Raw genomic sequence first — 27,991 nt, 5'->3', positions numbered from 1 at the left:
AATTATTCTGGGTTAATCAGTTAATGACTAACATGCATAACTAGTCTTGCATTTCATAGTCACCTATAATTTAACAACTGTTGTCTCCAAACATGTTTCATTTGTTGTGTGTATTTCATATATTACTATAAAGTGTATCAAACTATAGTCCCAATTTTGACCATGGAGGATATAACTGGTTGTAAAGTGCCATCAATCAAATTTCAATTACTTGACTAATTAACAAGTGTCGTAAGTTTTCGACACACTTATTTGCTGTATTTGTTGAACCATGCCCCAATGTTAAGGATGCTTTCCCATTCAGACTGTGGCCTGCAAAAATATAAAATAAGATTTAAAATCATGATAATGAGTCTATGTAGGAATGCAGAGATTTATTATGGACTTGTCTACCTTTTGAGTGCATGAACATCATTTTGAAACATGATGATTTTGACCTCTGTTCCTTTCTCTTTTAAAGCTCGAGCGTACTAAACATTCAAACAGTGAAAGTTATACTGGCATACAATATCAACAAAGAAAACCATGAGTCTGAGTGAACTATTCTTATTGCTATAAGTACTTACTTGCAGTCCATCAAAGATTGGAACGCGACGATCTTGTGCACCTAAAAGGAAGAGTGTTGGTGCCTTTACCTGCAGAATTCATGAAAAGACATAATGTCTGCAATCAATTATATGCAATAAGATACATCATAATCGTTATCATTAGCACCAGTCAGGGTAAACTCAATCATCAAGAGAGCTTGTAATAACATGGCAATTCAATCTAAAAAATGTTTGGTTCAAAGGTAAGACCTTTGAAACGTGCGAGATAGGAGATTTGCTATAGAAGAGAGACAAATCTTCTGCTGAAAGTGTTTCCTTAAAGCGATTTCTTGCAATGGTTCCAAAAGCCTCTACATAGCACCAGTCAGGGATGTCGGTTGTACCAACCATCAGTGCAAAGTTACAAACTGGATTAATTGCTGCAACTGCTACAAACTTCTCTGGTGCCTGTAGCAATTAGAAATCCAAACAATACACTATGATCAACAAAAGTCACCACACTTCAACAAATTCAAAAGTTCATAAGAGTTATTGCAAGAAGATAAGAGTTAATAAAACATGAATAGAAGTTATATGGATATGTCAAAAAGAGATAAGTCATAGTAATAGGACTTATTGCACCTGACCAATCAAATGAGTCGTCAAAAAACCACCATGTGAAATTCCCATCACCGTAATCTTGGATGGACTGGCAAGACCCAAGTTGATCACATGATCTATGGCAGAGAGAACATCATTGACATCCTACACAGAAAAAACTAAAATAAAGACACAAATAGAAAATCCAGTATATATGCAACTAGCTTATTAAGCATATGTTCGCTTAGATAGTATTACCAAAGACAATTCGGATGTAGAAAACAATAAACACTAACCTGAGATCCAACTTTCCCTGGAAGAGACTGTAGTGCTTCCTCGCCAAATCCTAATGAACCTCTGAGGGATATAATAAGCTTATTTTTCCATAAAAAATGGTAGCCTTAAAATTATTATGTAAGAGTTAAATCAACAATCTCTAACTGTATTAGAAGCATGAATAACCTGTAATTTACAATCAACAAGCTATATCCAATCGAAGATAGAAACGCCCAAGACTTAGAGAAGTGTGACAAAGAGACGTCTTGAGGCCCTCCATGAAGGATCACAATTAATGGATTACATAAATCCTTGTTCATGGTTTTGGATGATACAAATATGGCTTCAAAAGGTTTATCAGCACCTGAAATTAAAATAAATACATATTAATGATTCGGTTGACTTGACTGATCCCTAAATTTGATTAAGATTTACACATAGACATCAATATACAAACATTTGTTGGATTTGTTTTAGACCTTTTATTGGATCGTTGGAAGCATCTGTGACTGAAATCTTCAGTATACTGCACTGGAGAGAGGACAGCAAAGTTGTAACCTGCAACCAAAATCCAGTGAGTCACGTCTAAACATGTACTAATATACTTTTGAAACAACAGTTTTCATTAATATCTCAAAAGAAATAGATTAAAAATACCTTGTCAGAACATTTGAATATGGGACTAGATATCTTTGACCAATTCCATGTAGTATTTCTCTTTGCCTTCTCAACGACCATTCCATACATAATTTGAGGAACATTGACCGGATTGCTGGAAACTGCAAAACAATCGACAAGCAATCGGGATAAAACTTACTTCAGCACTTTAGAAGACCAAAGTAGAGAAAAATCGAGAATTTGTTCTTACTGGCGAGAATATTGTTCCCATTCAGTGTAAGAAGATTCCACGAGAAATTTGAGTCTTCTGGGCTGATACGTAATACTTCCCCACTATAATATGATATAAAGAATACATAAACCATTAATGAGCAGAGAAAAGAAAAGCATTACTACTGTTATATAGTTACCTCAACACATTCACAGAAAGTAGAACTTCACAGCTGTGCCATATGGATGATATGATCATTGTGCAGTTGTCGGAAAGCCAAGGATTATCATGGATAGCTGTACAATAAAGCCCGGGGAAACAACCATCCTCAGCACGCATTACAACAGGAATCTTCAGAATTGATTGAAAAAATCAGAGTTATTAACTGACAAAAACACGCACTCTATGACTTCTGCAAAGATTACACATTGTACGTAAAAATGGGTTCTCCAATGATTATCATATCACCAAATCAGTCCCTCAAATACAAATATACATAACATTTACAAAATCCATCATTTTCTATCAGCACTTTGTCCCTCCGTAAGGATGTACGTGTGACGGTTTAGATCGTTGAGAGACTTATTTGAAGAAAACTCTTTAGAAGACTAATGTGATGACACCATAGTTTTTGGAGGACTAATTTAGAATTTAAACTGAAGTCTAAATTAAATAAAATGCAATCAAACCAAATCCAATCAAATTAATCTGGCAACAGATCTTACGACGTCGTGAATTTTGGCGGATTGGTACAGTTTCCCATCAGTTGGCCAATCAATCCTATGAAGTGAATTTGTAGCATTGTGCACTCCTGAATCCACAGCACTTTTTGCAGATAAAAATACAAGAAACTCTCCATTTGGACTGGTAGATAATTCACGAATGATGGTTAGTAGATCAGGGACACCACACATAAACATATACAAATATTTCGCAAGAACTGACTCAGTTTCATAAGCCATTGTTTGATTAACTTTGATAAGTATCTGATTCCACCAGCTCACCTGAATCGCGGAAAAAGAGCACTACTTATTGTTGGAGTTAGATTCAGTGCATGCAATTCTTCAGTTGAGCTACATGTAAAACATTATAGTTTCATAACTCTTTTCAGAAATAACCAAACTTGCAAACAAATTTGTACTTTGTAAAAGTTAAGGAAACATAAGGAGTTAAGAATTTCTTACTAAAATGACTCACTGGTGCTCTGGTTTCTCGGGTTTTGACTCATGATGTGGTGCTCTAACCGCATACAATGCACAAGGCCTGTTAGAGCAGTACTTCATACCAAGCTTTCTTGCCTCAGATGACCACCCGACAAAAACAAGACACTGATTCGAGCTTTCGGTACATGGAGCCCAGACAACTTGGCCAATGCTCAAAGATTTGTCAATTCCTTTGACAGCTTGTACCTCTCCACTGCATAAATATTAGTTAAACTAAAATTTACTCAGTGTTGTCTATCGCAAATCATGGAAAATAGAAATTTGTTCAAATTCCACTATACTACACTGTTATAGAGTATCGTGGCACGAGAGAGTAGTTCAAATTCTGCCACTTTTTGACAACAATAAACTTACTATCTTACGTGTATATGATATATCTAAATTATATCGGACGTTAGTATGAATGATGAAAAACCTGTTGACGTTGATAACAAAAAGTGTAGGCCGTCTCTTTGCAGAATATGTTTCTCCCCAATCCTCCTCCCAGACTCCTTGACCTTTCCAACTACCAAAATCCTTCTCTGCACAACCCCCTTTCATGTAACCCATATTGTTAAATACTGGCCTTGTAGAAGAGGGCTCTTCTGCTACATATGCTATCAATGTTTCATCCAAGTTCCAAGAAACACCCTCAAACCTAAACCACAATAAAGGATTATGAAGGAATAACTTTACAATTATGCATGAGTGTTAGTTAAAGAAATCATGGAATAGTACAGCAATGGATACTAGATTAACTTTACAATTCACACTCTGAGAAATTTGCAATGAGCTAAAATTTAGAATCACGATTATAGTTGCAGTCACAATTACTGAAATTGCAACTAAATGCAACCACAATTGGCAACGAGATAAAAATAGCACGGTTTTAAATTGCGATTGCAGTTTAAGTTATATATGTAGTAAACTAATTCTAACTAATATCAACCTATATCTAACAGTTTCATTGCAACTCTATAACATCGATTATTGAGAAAAGACATGAATCATAATTAAACTGCAAATAAATCTCAATCTCATAAGTCGTGACTAACCATCCATCATTATAAACAGAACCATGCATTGTTTGAGGAACATGAAACTCCTTCTCCAAGCAAGACGAACTCCAAATCTGAAAACAAGAACTAGCATCATCTTCTTTAATCTCCGGATTCCGAATCACCAAAAGCTTAGAACCAGAAGGAGACGGAACAATCATAGAAACAACACCGGACATCTGAATTGGAAACGGAGCCCACTGAAACTTAACATCAGTTTCTTGTTTAAGAACTTCACAGGAGAGAATTGAAGTTTTGGTTTGGTTTGTTAAAAGATGAGGTTGGGTAAAAGAAAATATTCCTAGTGTATTGTTGAAAAGCCATGCTTTGTGAATGGTGGGAATGGTGGTGAAGTGTGGAAGTAAGTTAGAGAGAGAAGCATACTGTTGTTCTTCCTCAAACTGCATTTCTAAACCTGAATTGAAACAATGTTTTGAGTTTAAATTTAATGGTGGTAAATGAGGAGCTTGTATATGTAGATGTGTGGATTATGTGATTGAATTTTGAAGAGAAGAGAGAAGATTAGATGTTAGGGGGTATTTGACTTTTAAGAGTTAGTTGGAAAGGAATCAATCTCTAGTATAAGACAATAACTAACATGACAACTTGGGTTTTTTTTTAGGTGAATAATTTAATTAACATTACATAACATAACCACCAAATATCTAATAATCTAATGTAATAAGATAAAATTTGTTGGGTGATAAAAGAAGGAGAAAACGGATAATAACACTAGAAAGAGAACCAACCAATTCTAACACATGGCGCTAACTTCTTCACTCTCACTCATCCCTTCCACCATCACTTCTCCACCCAAACTCACTTCCAAATCCTTCTCATCTCTATCACCACCTAATTTCCATGGCATCTTCACCAAATCTAACAACAACTCAACTAAATTCTTGTTGAGTGCTGGTTTCAATGTTATTGAGCCTGACCTCAATGAAGATCCTATAGACCAATTTCGCACTAATGGCATTCCACCTGTATTATTTTTTTCTTATCCACTTCATTTTTCTTCGCTCTTTTTATAGTACTAAACTTTTGTTTTGTGCTATAATGGGAATTTTTTCGTGTGAATTTTAGGAAGAGTTTGAGTTTGGAATATTTGATGGTCACCATACTTTTTATGAAGGAGAAGAAGATAAAGGTCATTTTTTTTTCATTAATGCTTACTTTCTTTCAATCAGTATCACCTTTATTTTTTAATGGAAATTATAACGAGTTGTTTGTTTTTTTTTTTTCAGCTGTAAAATTTGATTGCAAAGTTTATTATGAATATTCATTGCAGGAACATTTTGGGGTGCACTTAAGGATGAGGTAGTAGGAGCAGGACCCCCCACTGGATTCCAGGGTATGTATGTTTTACATGCTTCAACATTTTTCATTTTTTAATTTATATTATAACCAATATTTTAAAAACCAGACAAAATATTGAATCGGTAAAACCTCCGAGTCATGGTTCAATTGATTGAACCACACCACACACTATTGTTTTCAGAGTCATTTTAAGTTTTTAGAAACCGTAGATTAACCACAATTCAATCATGAAAAATTAATCAGAGGTCATATTTAACTATGGATTAAAAGTGACAAATGTTTTATGAAATTATATTTAACTATAATTTAACTGTGACAAATTTGGAGTTCTATGCGGTAGTTCCGTTTTGCACGCCCTTAAAGACGGTTTGTCTGCAACTTAGACAATATCATTCGTACTTGACCGCAATTTTGACTATTTTTTAATTTTAACTTTGATTCTAATGCAGGTCTAATTTCATGGCTCTTCCCACCAGTCATTGCTGCTGGGGTATTCTTCAATGTTCCGGTAATTCTAAAAGTTAATTAACATTAATAAAGAAAGACTCAATGGATAAATCCTAACTACTATGTTGTGTTTCAGGGTGAGTACTTGTTCATTGGAGCAGGAATATTTACAATCGTATTTTGCATAATTGAGATGGATAAACCTGATCAACCACACCACTTTGAACCTCAAATATACAACATGGAAAGAGGAGCTAGAGACAAGTTGATAAGTGACTATAATTCTATGAGCATATGGGATTTCAATGAAAAATATGGTGACATTTGGGATTTTACAATCAAGAAGGAAGCGAGTGACATAATGAAGAGATAATTAATTGTTTCAACTTGTTCTTGTTTATATCTAGATGACAATTCTCACAAATACTATATAATATGAATATCAAGCACACCCTTATAAATTTGTTGCTTTTCTGTTTTATGTTGAATCAAGATGTTTATATTCCCTATCTCTATAGAAAAATTTAAGAATGCTACAATTTCTGTCTAGAAATAAATGTTCTATAAGCTTTTTCATACTTGTAAACCTTGGATCTCACGCACCACTGAATTGACAAAATTGTTCTTGATTTCATAGATGTATTTTCGAAAGCACATTTTTTTTACATTTGCGTGAAAATATTCCGTAGATACACATACGAAATACATCGTAGGTACACTTGTGGAATAAATCCAAAATCAGCAAAACAACGGGAAAAAAAACAGTCATTGATTAAAATCGGCATTACATTGAAATTTTAAACTGAAAATTAAATATTACATCTAAGAAATTACAACAGTCAAAACAATTTCATCTGATCCATACATCATTTGAATGACATCAAAGTCGTTTTCCACTTCATCCCACCAACGTTTTGTTTCTCCGGTCTCAAGTTAGGTTTTTGTTCTAAGCCTCTGAATCCTTCTGATGACTTCGTCAGGTTTGTAGTCCTCCTCTAACCAAGACATCAGAGCCCTTTTTAGTTGATCCAAAGAATAGATGTGCCAAATTTTCATTTGGATCGGGGGTTTGAGAAGAAAAAAAACAACACGCACGTCCCTTTTGAAAATAATTTGTTCAGAAGCGGGTCGTTTGGATGATGACTGCTACCATGATGATGGCCTAGGAGATGCCATGAACTAATTCTCTTAAGAAATTTTTGTGTTTGTGTGTAATACAACATAGAAACCCTAACTTTATAGAAAACTTTGATGCACATGGACCACACATTCTCTATCACAGAACGTTTCGTAGGTATATCCATGGAAGTATCTTAGATATTTTGCTTCTGTAGGTGTACCTACGGAAAAAACCCATAATTTTCAAAATTAGAGCCTTCCGTAGATACATCTATAGGAAGTTTCTCTATTATTTTTCTTAACATAACAGAATAATACAGCAGTAGCAATAGCAGTAGAAGAAAAACACATAAACACATAAACTAATACTTGACAAAAAATGATTATATTGCAATGTTAAGGAGTGCATATATTACACTTTGAAAGTAGAAAATACATCAAAAGAGCTGTCGCCGGCTAAATCTATTGGTGGTTCCAATTTTGACTTTTCCTTATTCGCTTCCTTCTTGATGTTGTTCAATCTTTCGAATTCATGCATCATATCAACAAAAAGATACAGCCACGTCTCGACATCTTCGGTATGATGAAGATCTCATTCTGGTGACGTAGGTGGTATGGGGCATCCTGGTTTCAAGTAAACTTGCACAAAGTGATTCCCTTTTGAAAGTCATTCAATACACATGATGCGAGCAAGTCAATGCACACCACATCATAGGGCGTATGCAATAAGATGTCTCATTTCCGGGAATTTTATCCATTTTGACTATTTACCTGAAATTGAGTCTTCTCTTGCTCCGTTTGATTTGTTGCACCAAAAAGTTGGAGCTTTGGAGTGAAAAATGATATTGATGAAGTAGGGTTTTTTAGGGTGGTGAGAGTGAGTGTTGAAGAAGAAGTGTTACAATGAGGGAGTGATCATGCTGGTTCAAACTATATCAGATGCTTATGTAGATAGATCTACGGAATATTTTGGCGCTAAGTCATTCCGTAGATGTACCTACGCAATAATTCCTGAACTGGATTTATTTGTAGATTTTGTCAACAAACATTAGTTTAAAATGCTTCCGTAGATGCACCTAAGAAAAAAATAAATTTTTTAAAAAATATATATATTTACGACTGTGCATCTACCGAAGCAGGAGACATAATTCAATTTAAGAGATTATCTTTTACTTAACTACTTAGTTATTAATAATTATCATAAATGTATTGTAACTTTATTTATTTATTTTTGGTCAAGATAGTAACTTTATTTTACTCATGTAAAGTGTAGTAAGTTGGAAATAATAGAACCTGAATGGGTTGCCGCCATTAATTTGGCCTATTTAGCTGTCAAAACAAGATATTTGTAATTGTTGGATGGATATTAAATTATTTATATTTTAAATTTGACATTTATTTTTTGTCAAAAAAGTTTTTTGACATTTCTTTTATTTAAAAATAAATAAATGTATTTAAATATATTATTTGATCTCAATCTAATGCGGTCAATCCAATTTCTAGGAAATATAGGCTACCAAAACTACTAACTTTGTGAGAGAATTGAAAAAGAAAATTAGTGTTACTAGGATATACTAGGATATCTTTTAGAATATGATATGTTATACTAGGACATTTTTGTTTTAAGTTAATAAGTTAATAAAGCTATGCTAACTTTTTATCATATTCTTGAGAATTACAAATTTATTGTCAAGAATATGATATTGGAAGTCTTGCATTTTCATTTTTTTTTAAGTTAATAAGTTATTCTAGGATATTTTTTATCCAGTATATTTACTCTTTCAAATTTCATTATTATGACAAACTTATAGTTGGGTCAGGATCAAGAGGAGTATCCAGAAGTCCAAAAGATTTTAAGATTAGGTTTGATAGTTTTTAGAGTTTTTTTTTTTTTTTTTCATTTTAAGGATTGTTCCCCATATTTTAGTGAAACATCGAAATTACTTTTGAAATATTAAAAAGGAACTTCAGATAGGTTTGTTAAAAATCTTTTGTCAAAAATTAATATGATGGAAATACACATCTCTATATTATACATAAATGCATCTTTAAAATGTGTTATAATATTCGAACTTTTCAATGACAAATTATTTTTCTGCAATATCGTGATGCTTTAAAATGCATTAACCATGATCGCAAAATTGAGAGGCTGTAGTAGCTTGATGAGTAGTGGTTTCACGATATGATGCAACTATCAAGGCTGTGAGATTTTGCATGACAGATTATACTACTACTTAACATGGTATGTTGTTAGCGCTCGTTGAGAGATGACATTATGAGACATCATATTTTCATCTTTCCCATGATAAGATATATATCATACTGGATGATGTGGCATGCTTGCTGCATCTTCTGATTAGAGAAATATTATTAAACCACTTGAGGATATCAGAGTTAATGCATTGGAGATTATGGTGGACTTTTTTAGAGGTGACTCAACATATGTCCTAAAGGCGATCGAAGAGACCCGAGAGTGTAATGCTAGATTTGGATTCCTGAAGAGTAAGGGTGGAAATAAGTCAGACTAATAACAGGAGCGTACGTGCCTAACAAAATTTGATAAAAAAAATTTTAAAAAAAAAGAGTTGGGAAACAAACACGTTATTTTTAGGATAATAGGTTGTCTCAGGGATGACCTTATGCAAAAGAAACCATAACCATAGCACATAACCTTAAAATTTTGAAGGCATCACTCATAAGTAATTGGAAAAATATTGAAAATATAAATTGAGTGGTTAGATAACATTAAAGTTCTAATGATTGAGGATAAAATTGAATTGTTGTCTATTTTAAATTTTTTTAACTATTATTAATAACTTTTCAAATTTGTTTTTATTAAGAGCTTAATTTTTGAAATTAAATTAGGATAATATTTCTAAATTATTAATTATGTGAGACGGTCATGTTCATCTTAAATATAATTTATATATGAAAGGGTAAAGTATACTTAAATTCACTCCATTTAAATTCAATATTTTTCTCTTTTGATGATGAATGGTAAGAGATAATTGCTACAACAAAGAAAAATGTAACACTATAGTCAAAAGCCTTGGCAATTAAAGACTTTGGGGTCTTGTTAGTTATTATAGCACGGCATGAAGTGATGCCTTGACGAGGTCTATTGTTTGTGGAAGACATCTAAAAAATTCGACATCCATGATTTCAGTATCTCACGCTCCTTAAAGGAAAATTCTTAGGTGGACACATATTTAAGAAATTGTTTTGCACACAATTAATCACACAATTTTAATTAATTAAAAAATAAATACTGATTTTTCTCTCTCTTTCATAATTTCAACCACCCCATGAATCCAATTAAAACCAAAATTAAAATTAAAATAAATTTAAAAAAGACTCTTTCTTATAAGTTGTGCCTAAGAATGTGGATTTAGGGTCGTGTCCATGCAAGAATTGTTCCTCACTTAGAATGTTCTCATTCTTTATATTTGAAAAAAGTAGACGAGTCAACATCGTGCCATGACTATATTGTTTGCCAAGTGCCTTCAAAGTCTAAAAATTATCATTTAATTAATCGTGTAGTTGTTAATATTGACTAGTGTGGATTCTCGCCTGAATTTTATGCTTTGTGAATAGTTTGATTAACAAGAGAAGGAAATAGAATATGGTAATATAATAATTTAAAAAGTTTTTTTTTAGATGGAAGAGGTGATAATTCTAGACTACAATCTTTTTTTTTTTTTTTTTTTTTTGGAGTTTTTGGAATTTGACAAACCTATGTTGGTATCAAAGAAATTGAAAAACACTTTTAAACACATTGAAATTATGTGATTTATATATGTAGAATTGGAAAGATTGAATAATACGTGCGTGAAAAATATGATTTGTTCTTGAGAACACGAGAGACTATTTTTTTTATAACTCATTTTTAATATATTGTAACAACTTTTGAAAATATAATGACTCTGAAAATTGCTCTATTTTTTAGAGTAGATCAATTTGATCAAATTGGATAAACAAATTTTTGTGTACTCGTATTTTATCTTTTTTTTTTTTCTTGTTATGGATTTACTTACATTATTTGATAGATTAATTTTTTGCTTGAGATAATTTAGTTTGGTTGTCTTTATTCTTTGTCCCACACATCATTATTCTGGGCGTGGTTGATATATTATAAGATTTCACAACGATAAGGTTTGGTGTGGTTAAACCTTTTAAGTTCAAAACAAGTGGGGCTCGTCGTGGGGGCAAAGGGATTAAACTTGAGAATTTCTTCACCCACCTCCTAACCTTCTTGCTCACCCCTGGTGAATTTACAACACTACCCCTTGTTTCGGAAGTTCATTTCCGAAAACGTACTTTTTTTTGAAAAAAATGTGTTTTCGAAAATGAACTTCCGAAAACGTGTTTTTTTTAATATAAAATATTGATTTCGGAGATGCATCTCCGAAATAAAATTACATTTTCAGAAAATGTGGTGTTTCGGAAGTTCATCTCCGAACTCACCCCCCTTGGGAGAGGGAGGTGTTTTCGGAGATGCATATCCGAAATATTCCAAGACCAAATTGGTCGTGGAATGTTTCGGATATACACTTCCGAAATAATTCAATAATTATTAAAAAATTAAAATCAAGGTGAATCAATACAATTAATAGGTATAAAATGAAAGTGAATCAATAATTTTCTCAAGATTCTTACTTAAAATAATTTTCTCCTATTTTTAGTAATAAATAATTTCCTCTCTAATAAATCATAATTCCCTATTCTCATACATAAAATAGATTTTTCACATTTTTGTATAACTATCTAATTATACTTCATATAAAAAAAATCATAATGCTAAATATTTTTGAATTTTTTTTTAATTTTATTTAAATTTAATCATATTGAATTCACTTAATATAAATAATAAAGTTGTTTCATTTTTAAATATAATATATACAAATTCACAAAGTGTCTATAAAAAATATACAAAAACTAAATAATAATTAGCATAATAATTTTATTGTGAAAAAAAATATATAATTGTATTTTAAATAATTGTGAAATTTGTTTCAAATAATGAATACACGTTTTTTTAATTAAAAAATCACATTTTTTCTTAATAAATAATAAAAATAATGTATTATAATTAATAATAATAATAATCACGTAATTTATATTAATTTTTCTTTAAAATACGTGATTTTTAATATTTATTTGTAGGAAATGTTATTTTTTATTAAATAATGATTTATCTCAATTTTAAACAAATGACAATTTTGATAATTAAGAAAAATTATATTCTACAAACTTATTTTAATTTTTAATTTTCAAATTATAAATTTTTTAATATTAATAAATAATAAACGTTATATTGAAATAAAAAAAAAATCTGACCTTCAATCAAATTTTGTTATTTTTATTTAAATAAACTTATATTATATATACTTTATATACACTATAAAAATTGTTATATTTTTAAATAGTGCGTTAAAAACTATATAAACAGTAAATATAAAAACAAACAAGGATTAATGATTAATCCAAAAGTATTATATAAAGTGAACAATGAAATTGATAATATTTTGTAATCATTTTTAAACATTTTAAAAAATATTATATATATTTTTTATTTTTACATATTTGTGTGCTTATTATTCATTATTTATGCACATTTTGAGCATTATTTTTTATTCTATTTAAAATTGAAACAATTTTATTATTTACTTTAATTAATTGAATATGATTTTTTTAAAGAAAATAAAAACGTGAGTTTTGTTTTAAAATAAGAATATGTTATTTTTTTATAAAGATTAACAATTATTATAAATATATAAATAAAAAATTATAACTTATTTTGTAAGTGAAATTATTTTAATTTTGATAATTAAAATTATTTTAAATTTTAAATTTGAATTAGGATAGAAATATATGATAACTATTATTCATAACTCATAAATTATATCAAAATATATAATTATTATTATTTATTACTCATAAATTATATCAAATTTATGATATGTGAATTAATTAATATCCTAAAATTAATTTTTGGGATTTTTTAAGATTTTTTTTGTTGTTTCGGAGATGCATCTCCGAATTAGTCAAAATCTCAATTTTTGGGATTTTTTCGGAAATGCACTTCCGAAGTCTGGAAAAATTTTGAAAAAAAAAATATTTCGGAAATGCATTTCCGAAGCGGGGTAAAATGGGTTTTTCGCTGGGGGTGACCCCCATAGGGAGGTGGGTAAAGAAATTTTCTTAAACTTTCAAGTGTGCACCATAGGTTTTAAATAAGAGATCGATAATTTTTTCGCAAACAACAATTTTGGATTTGGGAAAGCGAAGATGCCAGCAATGTTAACTCAACAGAAGTGTGTAGAAACATTTGAGGGTGAGGCTTCAATGTCTCTACATCTAACGTAAGCAGAGAAGACTGAGATGGTGGATAAAGTCAGAAATGTCATTATCTTATGCCTTAGGAATAAAGTTTTAAAAGAACTCGTCAGAGAGAAGATTACGACTTCGATGTGAGCAAAACTTGAATCATTGTATATGACAAAATCTTTGGATCACATGTTGGTTTGAAACAACAACTCTACTAATTTATAATGGTATAAAATAAATCCATAGTGGATATTATTTTATAGAATTTCATTAGATCTTTGATAATCTAGAGATTGTGGAGGTGGAGATTGATGACGAAGACAAAAATCTACACTTATTAAGCACATTACTCATATCCTTTAAGCACTTCGAATTAACATCAGTGGATGTAAACAATATCTTCTACATGGAGAATTATTTGAGAATGTCTACATGTCAGTTCCACAGGGTGTCACCAGTCCTAAACCAAATCAAGTGTGCAAATTATTGAAGTCATTGTATGGACAAGTTAGTAGAAAATGGTATGAGAAACTAATTAGTTTCCTCATTTATCCAGGCTATAAACATTCCAACTTTGACCACTCTCTCTTTACACTTCACGCTAATTTATATTTCACTGCTTTGCTAGTATATGTGGATGATATCATCCTAGCAGTTGATTCCATAGATGAAATCAATACGGTGAAGGTTACACTTTGACACTGGATTCAAAATCAAAGATCTTGTTTGGCTGAAATATTTCCTAGGCATAGAGGTAACACACTCCAAAATTGGTATTAACATATGCCAAAAGAAATATTATTTAGATTTGTTGAAAGACACTTGTCTCCTTGCTTCTAAGCCAGCCAAAACTCCTCCTGATCAGTCTGTCAAACCCCATCAAGATACAAGTGCATCCTCTGAAGACATACTCAGTTATAGAAGATTGGTTGGAAAACTGCTTTACCTCACAACTACTCGACCTGATATAACTTTTGTAACTCAACAACTAAGTCAGTTCCTTGCCTCACCAACCACTGCACATTATGACACAGCTTGCAGAGTTGAAATACTTGAAGGATTCACTTGGGAGAGGATTATTGTTCATAAGAGACTCAAACATCCAACTCCATGGTTTCGCTAATGTCGATTGGGCTGGATGTTTGGTCACAAGGAGATCCACCTCAAGCTACTACTTCTTCATTGACTCTTTCTTGATTTTTTGGAGAGTTAAAAAATAGCAGATTATATCTCAAAGTTCATCTGAAGCTGAATATCAGGTACTATCCTTTGTGAGTTATGAGCTTCAATGGCTCATCTATCTGTTGCATGATTTAGGTGTTCAATGCAACAAACTACTAGTACTATACTGTGGCAATCATAGCGCCATCCATATTACAGCAAATCTAATTTTTTATGAACGCACGAAACATTTGGATCATAATAACTTAGTGTAGGCTCACTACAGAGGATTACATCTAAGCATAAATTAATTGAAATTATGTTAAAGGTTTGTTATAACTTCTTCCTTTATATAAGCTTACATTGTAACTAACTTTACCGTGAGAGAGTTCAATACCTCTTTTCTCTCTTTCTAACAATTTTTCATTCATCTTCATCATAATTCATACAAACTTCATGATAAAGGAACGAGAGATTATTTTAATTTGCTATTCAAATTTAATTATTTTAACATATAAATAATGAAAAAGTTATAATACATTCCACTCCGTCAATTTATCAACTAACAAAATAAATAATTTATATTATTCCGTAATTTATTCCAGCAGTAAAATATATTTAAACTGGTTATCAATGCATACTTACTTTCCAATCCCACCCACATTTTCAAAAATTTCTAAGTCATTAATTTTATACCTACCTACATTATCTGCGTACGAAGAAGGCATTGGTGCAAATGGACCCTTGATGTTTTTAGTCATTGTAAAATCATAAACTTTAAAGCTTAAATGTTTATTAAATTTTAATTCTCTTAATATTGCACTTGATACGAATAATTTTTATTTTGATTATTTTCTCAAAAATAGATACTTTTATTATGTATATACTAAATATAAATAACAATAACAATGTTGTGTAGCTTAAGATAGTGAATATAATTTTTAAGAGGATCGATTTTATTGTCTGAAAAGATATAATGGCACATGTTATTACACGTTTGCATGTTATTTATGTATCTTACTCCATCAATGAAAGACTAAATATAATTTTTTCAAAAAGAAAATACTTAAAAGCTCACAATTTTATTGAGAGTAAAATCATATTACAACCACAATATTTATTTATTTGGAAATTTCTGAATAAGAAAAAAATTTAATTGAGTTGAATTGACACTAGTCACTAGAGCTGTCAATATGGGCTATCCGGCCCAAACGGGCCGGCTCTGACGGGCGCTGAATTTTTTAGGACTGGGCCAAAAAGTCCCTGTATAATATGGACTCGAGATTTACTATCAGAGCTCGGCCCTAGATTGACTTCGGACTACCCGGCTCTAAATGGACTTTTTTATTTAAAAAAATTAAAATTAAAATTCCATAATATTTATTATAAATAAAATTAAAAATTATGTTATTTTAAATACAATACATTTTTAAGTACTATATTATCTATTATAAATACTATGATGTGTTTCTAAATACAATATATGTCTAAATTGTATAAAATAATACTTGAATATTTATTATAAGAGAAAAACTAATATAATACGATGAAAAAATGTTGATTATATTAATATATAATATTTAAAATAGAATTATTGAATAAAATAAAGATAAAATTTAGTGAAGTGAGAAAAAGTAAGATAATATAAATATTAATATATTTTTTTTAAATTTATAATTATGCGGGCCTAATGGGCTACCCACGACCCATATGGGCTAACCCTAATAGGTAGCGGACTTTTCAGGACTGGGCTAAAAATGCTCTGAAAAATATAAGCTCTAATTTTAAGGCCCAAGCCTTATAATTTTTTGAGGCTGGCGAGCCGGTCAATATGGACTACCCATTTTAACAGCTATACTGGTCACAATCACAACTATGTAAAATTATAGAAAATTCACAACACCGATAAATTTATAAAATTATCCCAAAACATCCTATATGGTTTGTTCAAATAATAATATCCAATAGTACATTTGTCCGTGATTATAGTAAATGTTTCATATATAAGAAACTTAAGTTGAACATTGAATAGTCAGATCCCAAAACCGTCTTCAAATAACACACACAACAATGTTAACAACAACCAAATCCTAAAACCAACCAAACAAACATCAAGTGAAAAATGAAAACTTTCAAACCTCTTCACCACTTATCCACTCTCTTCTTCTTCCTCCTCCTCCCCTTCCTCAACTCCCAAACTCCAAGACAAGAAAACAACACAGGCTTCACCTGCAACAAAAACCAAACAAACACTTATCCATGTCAAACCTACGCATTCTACAGAGCAACCTCCCCAAACTACCTCGACCTCGCCACAATCTCCGACCTCTTCTCCCTCAGCCGCTTATCCATCTCAAAACCCTCCAACATCTCTTCCCCTTCCACCCCTTTACTCCCCAACCAACCCCTCCTCATCCCCATCACCTGTTCCTGCAACTTCATCAACACCACCTTCGGTTCCATCTCTTACTCCAACATCACCTACACCATCAAACCAAAAGACACTTTTTTCATTGTCTCAACTATAAACTACCAGAATCTCACTACCTACCCTTCCGTTGAAGTCGTTAACCCGAATCTCGTTGCTACTAATCTCTCAATTGGTGATAACGCTGTTTTCCCTATCTTCTGCAAGTGTCCTGATAGAACCAGAAACAGTTCCAGTTTCATGATTTCTTATGTTGTTCAGCCTTCTGATAATGTTTCATCTATTGCTTCGATGTTTGGAGCTTCTGAGAAGTCTATAACTGATGTTAATGGTGAGAAATTATATGATTATGATACTATTTTTGTTCCTGTTACTAAATTACCTGTTTTGAAACAACCTAGTACTGCTGTTGTTCCTTCTCCGGCGCCGAGTCGGAATTCTAATGATGTTGGTGGTGGTGATGGTGGTGATGATAAGAGTGGGATTGTTAGAGGGTTGGCTATTGGGTTGGGGATTTTAGGGTTTTTGTTGATTTTGATTTTGGGGATTTGGTTATACAGAGAGATGGTGTTTAAGAAGGAAGAGAAAGAGAAGGATATGTATTTTGGAGAGAAAGGGAAAAAGGGGGAGGATTATAAGAAGAAGGGGATGGATGTGAATTTTATGGCTAATGTGTCTGATTGTTTGGATAAGTATAGGGTTTTTGGATATGATGAATTGGTGGAAGCTACGGATGGGTTTGATGAAAGTTTTTTGATTCAAGGGTGTGTTTATAAAGGTGAGATTGATGGACAGGTTTATGCTATTAAGAAGATGAAGTGGAATGCTTATGAAGAGCTCAAAATTTTGCAGAAGGTAATGATCATTTGCCTTTGTATTTTACATGTGTTAGACTTGAAATTGTATCTACTAGTCATTATTCTGCAAATAGTTTAATTTTAAACCAGTAAATGTCATCAAAATGCATCCATAAGTTTTAGGTCATCACAAATGTTGATATAGTTAGTGTTCCGTGGTGGAACCAAAAATGTGTAATGAAGTGTTGTTGCGGCGGAGTAATTTTTTGATGCGGTGGAGAGGGGACGGCCAAGCCAGTGAAAAGTGGCGCGAGTAAATTACGATTAGAACATTGGGTGAGGTCCCTTATATATGAGCTGCTAGAGATCGCCTTGCTTTTCGGAGTGAGGTCTCTCATATACAATGAGCGGTTAGAGATCGCCTTGCTTTTCATAGTGGTGTGCGGGGAATTGTTGGATGACATCCAACGACAAAGGACAATCCATGGTGTGGATCGAATACGTGTTTGGAAGTCGCGTGTGCATAGTGCCTTCAGCACCTTATGACTTTGGATTAAGGTTTAGACCTTTCCGTTATTGGACCTCTGTCTGGCCCGGAACAGTTAGGTTGAACATCATCACGCGACTCGAGTTCAAACACAAGATCTCTAGGTTTTGTGTGTGAGTTTTAAATTTAATTCCAAATATTTAGTTGAGGAAGTTAATATCTTAATGTTGATGAGCAATGAGATGATATTGAGTGAAGTGACTTTTTTAGTGAATGGTCAACTAAACTAATGTTATTAAATGTTTGAAAGGTGTCTCCCTGCCCAACTTGTTTGTCGTACTAGTACATTTTAGAATAAACTGAGAAATAAATAAAGCCTCTAATACTTGTTAGTATTATACTCATTGCTCATTATGGCTAATAGAAACAACACAAATCATATAATTATGTCATGCTCATTTATTCGTACATCATTCAAAGTTTCAAACTATATTTAATTAATCAATAGAAGAACACCACTTATGAAGAAATATAGTATAATTTATGTAACCTTATCAAACTAATGGAATAAACCTCTAGATTCCTAGATAATGCTCAATTATTCTAACATTAGTCATTATTTAATGATAGTGGAACTATCCTCAAAAAGTTTTATTTCTTAATCATTCATTAGTACAATTAAGACTTTTTTTTGGTAGAGTTGAATAACAATGTATTATTATGTATTGAAGGTAAACCATGGGAATTTGGTGAAGTTGGAAGGATTCTGCATAGAACCAGAAGAATCAAATTGCTATTTAGTATATGAATATGTTGAAAATGGATCTCTATACTCATGGTTACATGAAGACAAAAATGAAAAGTTGAATTGGGTAAGAAGACTAAGAATAGCCATTGACATAGCCAATGGTTTATTATACATTCATGAACACACAAGACCAAAAGTTGTACACAAAGACATTAAAAGTAGCAACATACTCTTGGACTCAAACATGCGAGCTAAGATTGCGAATTTCGGTCTTGCAAAGAGCGGAATAAATGCGATTACAATGCACATTGTAGGAACACAAGGTTACATTTCACCCGAATATCTAACCGACGGTGTCGTGTCAACAAAGATGGATGTGTTTTCCTTTGGTGTTTTGTTGTTGGAGTTGATTTCTGGGAAGGAAGTGATTGATGAGGAGGGAAATGTTTTGTGGGCTAGGGCTATAAAAACATTTGAAGTGAAAAGTGAACAAGAAAAAGCTAAGAGACTTAAGGAATGGTTGGATGAAGCTATTTTGAAAGAGACATGTTCAATGGAAAGTTTGATGGGTGTACTTAGTGTTGCTATTGCTTGCTTGCATAGAGATCCATCAAAGAGACCTAGTATTATAGATATTGTTTATTCACTTACTAAATGTGAAGAGAATGGGTTTGAGCTATCTGATGATGGGTTTGGTACACAAAAATTGGTGGCTAGGTGAACTAGGTTATTGTGTTGGTCTATTTGGTTTTAAGAATTAGTTTAAGAATGTGATCGTTAGAATAAATTAATTTAAGGTGGTCATTATAGATGTATGTGATATGTGTGATTGCTATTGTTCATTGTTGATAATACTATGAGATGCATGAATTTGGTGATGACTATTAATGAGGCGAGAGACTCATCCTATGTGAGAAGATATTGGTACCTAGTGAACATTTTTGTTTGTGACATGCCTAACATTTAAGAGGCAACGAACGATCATACCCTTACCCCAACAAAATTCCATTTTTGAATCTGGTGTTATTAAAATTAAAAATTCTCACACCCTTATATATTATTTCAAATTAAGTTTCACAAAACTTGTGAAAAGACTATTTTAAGAAAAAAAAGTAAAAAAAACTTGTGAAAATAAATGACAACCAAACTAAATAGTCATCACTATGAGAAGCGTAACTAACTTTCACTTTTATAGTTAATTTAGTTAATTTTCTGTTTCTTTTTTCTTGGGCTTGGATTATCCTTCATTGAAGGCCCAATTGCTTTATAAAGCATTGGCCTCTTCCTTTGTAATTCAATTCATTCATTCATTCAATAAATATTTTTGGTCCAATGGATCCTTTCATCATATTTCATATAGTGTAATATGGTATTAAGAGACCGAATCCAATATTTTTCTTTCTATTCATCATCTTCCTTCAACGTACCACCAACACTAAAAATTTTCTCACCTTCATCGCATCCCTATAATGGCCTTCGATAATGATTCCGATGATGTCCATTCTACCGTTAAAGACTTTTCCAAGAAGGATTCAACTGGGCAAAAAGACCCAACCTTGAACCCAGTAAGCCTTTCGAACTTCACCCTAGTGAAAATTTTGGCACCATACTGGTCGCCCCGCCGCTCGACCACAACAACTACCACAATTAGAGTAAATCAATGTGTCACGTGCTGACATCGGTGAACAAACCCAGCTTCATCACTAGAACTCTCAACAAACCGATCTCCTCAGACCCTAACTTCGAGCTATGGGAGCTATGGGGTTGTGCATATAGTATGATGCTTTTTTGGATCAACATAACTCTTTCACCTCACATCGTACAATGCACAATTTACTTCGATTCGACTTTTGATCTTTGGGAAGATCTTCGAGAACGATTCACCAAAGGTAACCATTTTTTCGTTTCTCAAATCTTCTTCGTGATCTTCATTCCATCAAACAAGGTGATCAATCCCTTTATCAATACTTTACTGAGCTAAAGATTCTTTAGGATGAGATTGAAGATCTCCGACCAACCCCTTCTTGTTCATGCCCTTTTCCATGCGCGTGTGATTTGGCTAAAGTTGCTCGACGTTACTAGCATATGGAATATGTATCGTGTTTGCTAAAGGGTTTGAACGATAATTACCAAAATATTCGCACCCAAATCTTGCTTTTTGACCCACCTCCCAACATCAATCAAGTATATTCTCTTATTGTTCAACAAGAAATTTCTTCACCTACAACTTCCGTTGTCAACACCACTATTCTCCATGCCAACAATAATACCAATAATAGTCGTGGAAAAGAAAGATGTAACTCGAAGAATTCAATTATTTGCACCAACTGCAACAAAACAAATCACACCGTGAAAACATCTTATTTCAAGCATGGTTTTCCATCAGGATATCGAAGCAAGAACACAAAATCATCTTAGAAGCCCAAGTCCACACATAATCCAGAAAAATATGGTGTCATTTCCAAGGAGGGTTATCAACACTTACTTCTTCTTCTTCAACAATCAAAGAAGGAACACCTTTGCAAGATCTTACAGCATACGGAAGACTTGTTGGATAACTTATAAATTTGTTGAATACAAGACCTGACATTTCATATTCTGTCAAACAACTCAGCCAATGTATGAGTCATCCTACCAACATTCATTACAATGCATCCATTAGAGTGCTACGATATCTCAAGTCTTCTCCAGGTCAAGGACTTATTTTTCCAAGCCACTCATCTCTGCAACTAAAAGCTTTCTCAAATTCAGACTGGGTTACATGTCCAGACACTCGTAAATCAATCACGGGCTTCTGCATCTGCCTAAGAGATTCACTGATTTATAGGAAAATAACGAAGCAACCAACTATGTCTCGGATCTCCATTGAAGTAGAATACTGTTTGTGAACTTCAATGGTTAACAAACGTCCTCAAGGAATTTCACGTTTCTTTCATGGAATCAACTCTTCTTTATTGCGACAATGCTTCTTCCCGGCACATTGCAAGTAGCTCTTCCTTCCATTAGCCTTGAGCTTTTAGGATGTAAAGAATGACCCCCTTCTCTCTCTCTCTCTCTCCCTCTCTCATTGGCAGTAAGTATTTATAGAGGTCTCTTGGGCCAAGGGTTAAGAGAAGTAACTTCCCCCCACTACTAGATCATGAGGAGGAAGGAGTTATTCCTCTTTTGACACGTTTTTTTTGGTATGTTATAGTAGGACACGTCATTCCCACTTCTTCCAACTGAATGGAAAAGAGTTCATGTGGACTAAGACTAATAGGGTGACTTCATAACCCATTTTAGGCGGCATCATTGGCCTATTTTGGGCGGCCGAGGTCTTCGGTGGAAGACTCATCTCTCGTCCATTTGTTGGCCTCCCCCGCCTTTACATAATTTGTCCCCTATTGGAGTTCAGTAAATATATAACTCAACATAATGATTTTGAATAATTAAATCTAAAACTGAGTGAATTAGTCAAAAATGTTTGAAGTAATTTTCTTCCAAGCTTCTCAATTTAGATCATCAAATTCTTAGATTAGTATGAAACCATCCATTGATTACAATTTTATTCTTTGTACCTAGAGTTTGACGCATTGACCAACTCTAAACTGGACAATTCGAGCCATTAAATTGTTGCCATTGTAAAAAAATTAGGAACTAACATCAACATAAGAGACAAAATTAAATTGCGGCTGAATTGGTAGAGGTGGAGGAGGACAAGGTGCCATGGATGAATGAAAGAAAATGAAGAAGACCAAATTTTTTTAAAGAAGAAATGCATAATGCAAAAAATTATGACACTTATATTGTTAATCAATCTTATGGTAAGAATTTAGATGTCAAAATATGTGTATTTTGGATATTTGGAGTGATGTTGGTGATAAGATTAAGAGAATTTCTTCACCCACCTCCTAACCTTCTTGCTCACCCCTGGTGAATTTACAACACTATCCATTGTTTCGGAAGTTCATTTCCGAAAAGGTACTTTTTTTTGAAAAAAAGGTGTTTTCGGAAATGAACTTCCGAAAACGTGTTTTTTTTAATATAAAATATTGATTTCGGAGATGCATCTCCGAAATAAAGTTACATTTTCAGAAAATGTGGTGTTTCGGAAGTTCATCTCCGAACTCACCCCCCTTGGAGGAATTCGGAAATGCACTTCCGAAAAAAGGTCTGGACAGAAGAAAAATAACAAACAAGAACGATTCGCTTTATTTAATCGGATGAAGACGATGGAGGAGACGCTGCAACAGGTTAGAAAGTCCTGATCCTCTAGAAATCCATACCACATTGTAACTTACCAACATAATAAACAACAACAAAAAACTTATGAGCAAACTATACTTACATCATAGTGGTGTAGATCCTTATCAGCCACTCGCAACTGAAAATGATTAGCACGAACTTGAATTTTCCTTCCCAATTTTCCTTCTGAGACGACGGAGCCGACTCTAGAGTAGCCTTCTGTTTAACTTCGGCAGTCAGGCTCTCGATGGAGATCAGAGCCGAACTCAAGGAAGCAACCGGCGCTGCGACAGATGGAACAAACGGCGCTGAAACAGATGGACGAACAACCGGAGCTGCAACAACAGACGGAGGAGAGGTAACCGGGGCCGGAGCATATGAGGGAGGAGGTGGATGTCCGGAGGAAGAAGGATTGGAGGTACGTCCACCGCGAGAGCCACGGCCACCACCACCACGGCCTGATCCTGCAGCATTGATGGATGATTGTTGAGAATGTGCAGGAGATGGTTGACTCCGGCGAATTTCGGGATGATTTCCTCCACCGCGGCGAGACATTGTGATGAAAGCAGTAACAAGAGATAGAAAACGTTAAAGCAAAGAAGAAGACTTAGGATCGAAAATGATTTGGGATATTTTGAAAGAAAAATGGGTGAGAAGCTTTTAAATAGGAAAGTGTTTTAGAAGTTAACCGTCTGAGAGTGGTGGGGAGAAGGAAAAGGGAACTTCGAAATTTCAAAAGGTTTTTTATTCTTTTAAATAGGGCGTGGCTGTGGAGCTTCCCAATTTTTGTTACGTAGGCTTTTAAGTAGGAAAGTGTTACCACGTTTCTTAGAAGGTAACCGTCTTAGAAGGCTTACGTAGGCACATGTGTCCACATTTCTTACCTGATTGTATTTCTTACCTGAAGGTAAAAAATAAATGAATTTTGATGCATTTCGGAAATGCATTTCCGAAACATAAAAAAATTTTAAAAAAAAAAAACTTCGGAGATGAATCTCTGAAGCAGGAGTAAGTTGGGAATTTCGCTGGGGATGACCCCATAGGGAGGTGGGTAAAGAAATTTTCTAAGATTAATCCTTGTCTTAAAACTAAAAAAGAAACATTAATTTAAGAATTAATTAAAATAAAAAATAATATTGAATTTTTATAATAAAAAATGAAAAGTAACATAAGATTAACCTGCCCTGCTCGCCTTCCAGTCTGTTATTTGATTGGTTGTGTGGTTTTAGGCAAGACACGTTGAATGGAAGCAAATATTGCTTCATGTGGATTACATGGATCATTGACCCAATTTTCAACCCATAGCTTTACCAAAAAAACAGAGTCAACTTACATCTCATAAATTTAAAAAAAAAAAAAAAAGATTTTTTATATGAAATTAGTATTCAACATTTTTAAATAAATGAATTAATTTAAATAATTTTACATTTAACTTATTTTTAACTAAATCAATTTATTTGAAATTAAATTTTATCAACACGGAATCAAACACATTTAAATCTTCAACAAAATCGAATAATTCCATTTCAAATGGTTGGTGTATCAACAAAGGGAAAATATCTTTTATTGTATTTTTAAAATTTTTTTGACAAAATATAAAAGCTTAAATCATCAAATATTAGGGACTAATAAGTATTAACTCTGTATTATTTTTTCTGTAAAAAAAACTGTGTATTTAATTTATCTATATTGATACAAAACAAACCACTTTGCCCTTCTAATTCTAATTCTTTTGAATTACTATAGTATACAAAGTTGTATATATGAAAATTTCTATGAAATTCTTATTAAAAATGTTCATTGGAAATGACAAACAATAGCATATAGCATCTGATCAAGATGCTATCAGATGCTAAAATAACCAGAAAAATATGTTGACAAAGTTTATGTAGAAAAAATCTTGTTCCATCTCCATTCCAAATCCAGATTGGCATGGTGATTTTCTTCAACACCAAAACTATTTTCTTGCACATGCTCCTCTCACTCATCAAATCATATAGATATAGTAAAAACTCATTGGTTTCTCATACACCACAGCCCAAACCTTTAGCTTCTGCCCCTTTCATGATTCTTAGCCTTTTGCAGGAAGTCACAAACATGCTGCAAATAAAATAAAGTACTATTAGTTTGTGTGTAAATAATTTTATATGTAGACTAAGAGACATTAGGTCAAAATTGATTCTCTGCAGCTAAATTTATAGTGCATCCGATTATCTGATACATTATAAAATCGACTGCAGAGGATGTAAATAGGTAAATCATAGACATAAGCACGAAAAACTAACACACAAGAGTAAGAGAACTTACTCCCATGGAACATCTCCGACTAACATCCAATCACCATCCTTGTCTTCATAAGTTGGTGCAAATTCAGATCCCTTGTAACCTTCTCTTTCAGAATACTCACCTGAAATAACAAAATCCAAATTCATTTCAACAACAACAATAAAAATTGTCTCTTAAACTAGCTTCACCGCAATAAAACTAAGACTAGTCCATAGTTCTATTTGGAAAAAACAAATAGCAGATAGCTGATAAACTAACTTATAACAAATAACTTAAACTAGTCTATAGTTCTGTTTGGAAAAAAATAGCGGATAATTGATAAACTAACTTATATCAGATAACCTAGTTGATTGAATTGGTATAGTTTTGTTATATGCAATTGTCTATCAAATTTTCTCTAAATCTTACCTATGGTTAACTTGAACATGGTTTCTAGAGCTTTGAGTAATTCTGGGTACCCTCCATAGACCTTTAAGTCAATCTTTCTAAGGTAAGGGGCACCATCCATGCTCACTTTCACAAAGATCCCACCAGCATCAGCCTCCTGCAAACTGTTTTTCCTGTAAGATCTAATTGGTGGCCACCCAACTATCTTTGCCCTGCAATATCAAAATAAATTCAATCCATTAGTTCAAAATTCAAATCCTAACAAACGAAAACCTTCAATTCTTTATCTCATCAAGAGGACCCTCTACAGCCGCAGTACGGTGTGCTGCTGATGCAAATTTACAGCAGCACTGTACTTCTGCCGCTGTAGAGGATCAAGTTTTGTTAGAAATGCTTTAGAAACCTACTTTGCAGGAGGGGCTGCAGAAGAACTCTCCACAATCTGCTCATCATTTGTAACCTTGGAAATTGAAACAGATTCCTCAGAAGTTTGAGGTAATTGTCTTTTGTTGTTCTTGATTTTCTTCTCCTCTTCCTCTGTTATTCCTGGTAACCCCAATCTAAGTTCAGTAGCCTTGAATTCCATCTTCCTTATGAAAATCCTCTTCTTCAATAACAAAATATATAGTGACTAAAGTTTAAGGAATTTGATGCTATACAAAGAAATGTGTAACACTTGTGTCAAAAGTGGGAAATGCAAGGTTGTGTTTTATAGGAATAATCATAATCACTTTGACATTAACATAAAAAAAACATTGTTTTGAATTAATGCATAAATTATGGACAAAGGCAAGCTAAGTTGTCGGTAGCAGCATCAACAGATTTAAAGTATTGTGTCACCTTATAGGGGTGACAAGAATGGGACATATTCACCAACCATTTGGTCTGGAATTTGGATGGTTGAGATTGGTTTGAGAATGAAATCTTGAGCGTTGATTTTGAGGAAACATGAGCATGTGAATGGAGGGTCCCTTATGTGAGTTGGTTATGGGAAAGCTATGGTTTTGTGTTGGGTTTTGATTTGGAATTGAATTGCTTTGTGGGGGGGTCATAATGTGTCACACGTTTTGTATGATCATGAAATTGACATCTTCTTTGTCATTTCTTTTGTAATAATAGCTAGTTTTGTGCCTAAATAGATTTATCATATTAGGATTTTTGGAAATTAGAAAAGTAGTGTATGTTCTAGATGGGTGTACAACTACTCATTTTGGTATTTCTATATATAATTTTTATATAATATATTTGAATTGTTATTATATATAAGACTCTTAAAAAATTGTTAAATTGAATTGAATTAAAGTTAAAATAATTAAACTATTATATTACACAAATAATTTTAAAATCGAACTAAATGACAAATAAACTGACTTAAAATTCAATGCAAGCTGAACCGAAATTAAAAATACTAAAAACAAATTAAGAAATTGTTATTAATTTAAGAAAAAAACGGTTTCATTAACAAATTGTCTGTTTTATAAAAGAAATTATTTTTTAAGAATTAGTATAGTTTAAATTTTCAAATCTGTATTTTAATTAATATTTTAATTTGAATTAATTTTAAATAAATTAATATAATTCGGTTTAATTTAGTGTTATTGATATTCTGATTGAACTAATTTTAACCCTAGTTATGCATGACTGAATAATCTAAAAATTATAAATGTACTTGTACACACTTAAAAAAACGATTCTTAGCTTTTAGTAGACATTTAACCTATAGTATGTATATTATATTTAGTGTGCATTATTTTATATAATACAATTC

General features: G+C 32.7%; 4 protein-coding genes across 5 annotated transcripts; 2 read left to right on the top strand and 2 right to left on the bottom strand.

Annotated features, from left to right (window-relative positions):
* Positions 1-69: 69 nt before the first annotated feature.
* LOC131595779 (acylamino-acid-releasing enzyme-like) lies at positions 70-5,313 on the bottom strand. 2 transcript variants are annotated; one of them, XM_058868248.1, is made up of 16 exons: positions 4,490-5,311; positions 3,871-4,092; positions 3,430-3,648; positions 3,237-3,305; positions 2,958-3,096; positions 2,432-2,583; positions 2,272-2,354; positions 2,061-2,182; positions 1,883-1,961; positions 1,590-1,767; positions 1,424-1,484; positions 1,170-1,292; positions 798-995; positions 567-635; positions 394-470; positions 70-312 (listed from the first exon to the last, which is right to left on the bottom strand). In XM_058868248.1, the coding sequence occupies exons 1-16, from the start codon at positions 4,897-4,899 to the stop codon at positions 249-251; spliced, it is 2,265 nt and encodes a 754-aa protein (XP_058724231.1). In that variant the 5' UTR covers positions 4,900-5,311; the 3' UTR covers positions 70-248. The 2 variants fall into 2 exon arrangements, with proteins under 2 accessions (XP_058724231.1, XP_058724232.1); XM_058868249.1 differs by lacking the exons at positions 70-312; positions 394-470; positions 567-635 and having other exon boundaries at positions 822-995; positions 1,175-1,292; positions 4,490-5,313.
* LOC131595781 (photosynthetic NDH subunit of subcomplex B 5, chloroplastic-like) lies at positions 5,200-6,720 on the top strand. The gene is made up of 5 exons (XM_058868250.1): positions 5,200-5,478; positions 5,579-5,642; positions 5,784-5,846; positions 6,262-6,320; positions 6,396-6,720. The coding sequence occupies exons 1-5, from the start codon at positions 5,254-5,256 to the stop codon at positions 6,630-6,632; spliced, it is 648 nt and encodes a 215-aa protein (XP_058724233.1). The 5' UTR covers positions 5,200-5,253; the 3' UTR covers positions 6,633-6,720.
* Positions 6,721-16,890: 10,170 nt separating this feature from the next.
* Positions 16,891-20,426, top strand: LOC131595778 (serine/threonine receptor-like kinase NFP). The gene is made up of 2 exons (XM_058868247.1): positions 16,891-18,149; positions 19,310-20,426. The coding sequence occupies exons 1-2, from the start codon at positions 16,989-16,991 to the stop codon at positions 20,045-20,047; spliced, it is 1,899 nt and encodes a 632-aa protein (XP_058724230.1). The 5' UTR covers positions 16,891-16,988; the 3' UTR covers positions 20,048-20,426.
* Positions 20,427-25,433: 5,007 nt separating this feature from the next.
* LOC131595777 (auxin-induced protein IAA4) lies at positions 25,434-27,035 on the bottom strand. Its single transcript, XM_058868246.1, has 4 exons — positions 26,631-27,035; positions 26,245-26,435; positions 25,858-25,957; positions 25,434-25,650 (listed from the first exon to the last, which is right to left on the bottom strand). Exons 1-4 carry the CDS (start codon positions 26,807-26,809, stop codon positions 25,575-25,577), a joined length of 546 nt encoding a protein of 181 aa, XP_058724229.1. The 5' UTR covers positions 26,810-27,035; the 3' UTR covers positions 25,434-25,574.
* Positions 27,036-27,991: the final 956 nt, after the last annotated feature.

Source organism: Vicia villosa, linkage group LG4, assembly GCF_029867415.1.
Source record: "Vicia villosa cultivar HV-30 ecotype Madison, WI linkage group LG4, Vvil1.0, whole genome shotgun sequence".
NCBI lineage: Eukaryota > Viridiplantae > Streptophyta > Magnoliopsida > Fabales > Fabaceae > Vicia > Vicia villosa.
This window is presented reverse-complemented; position numbering and strand designations above follow the sequence as displayed.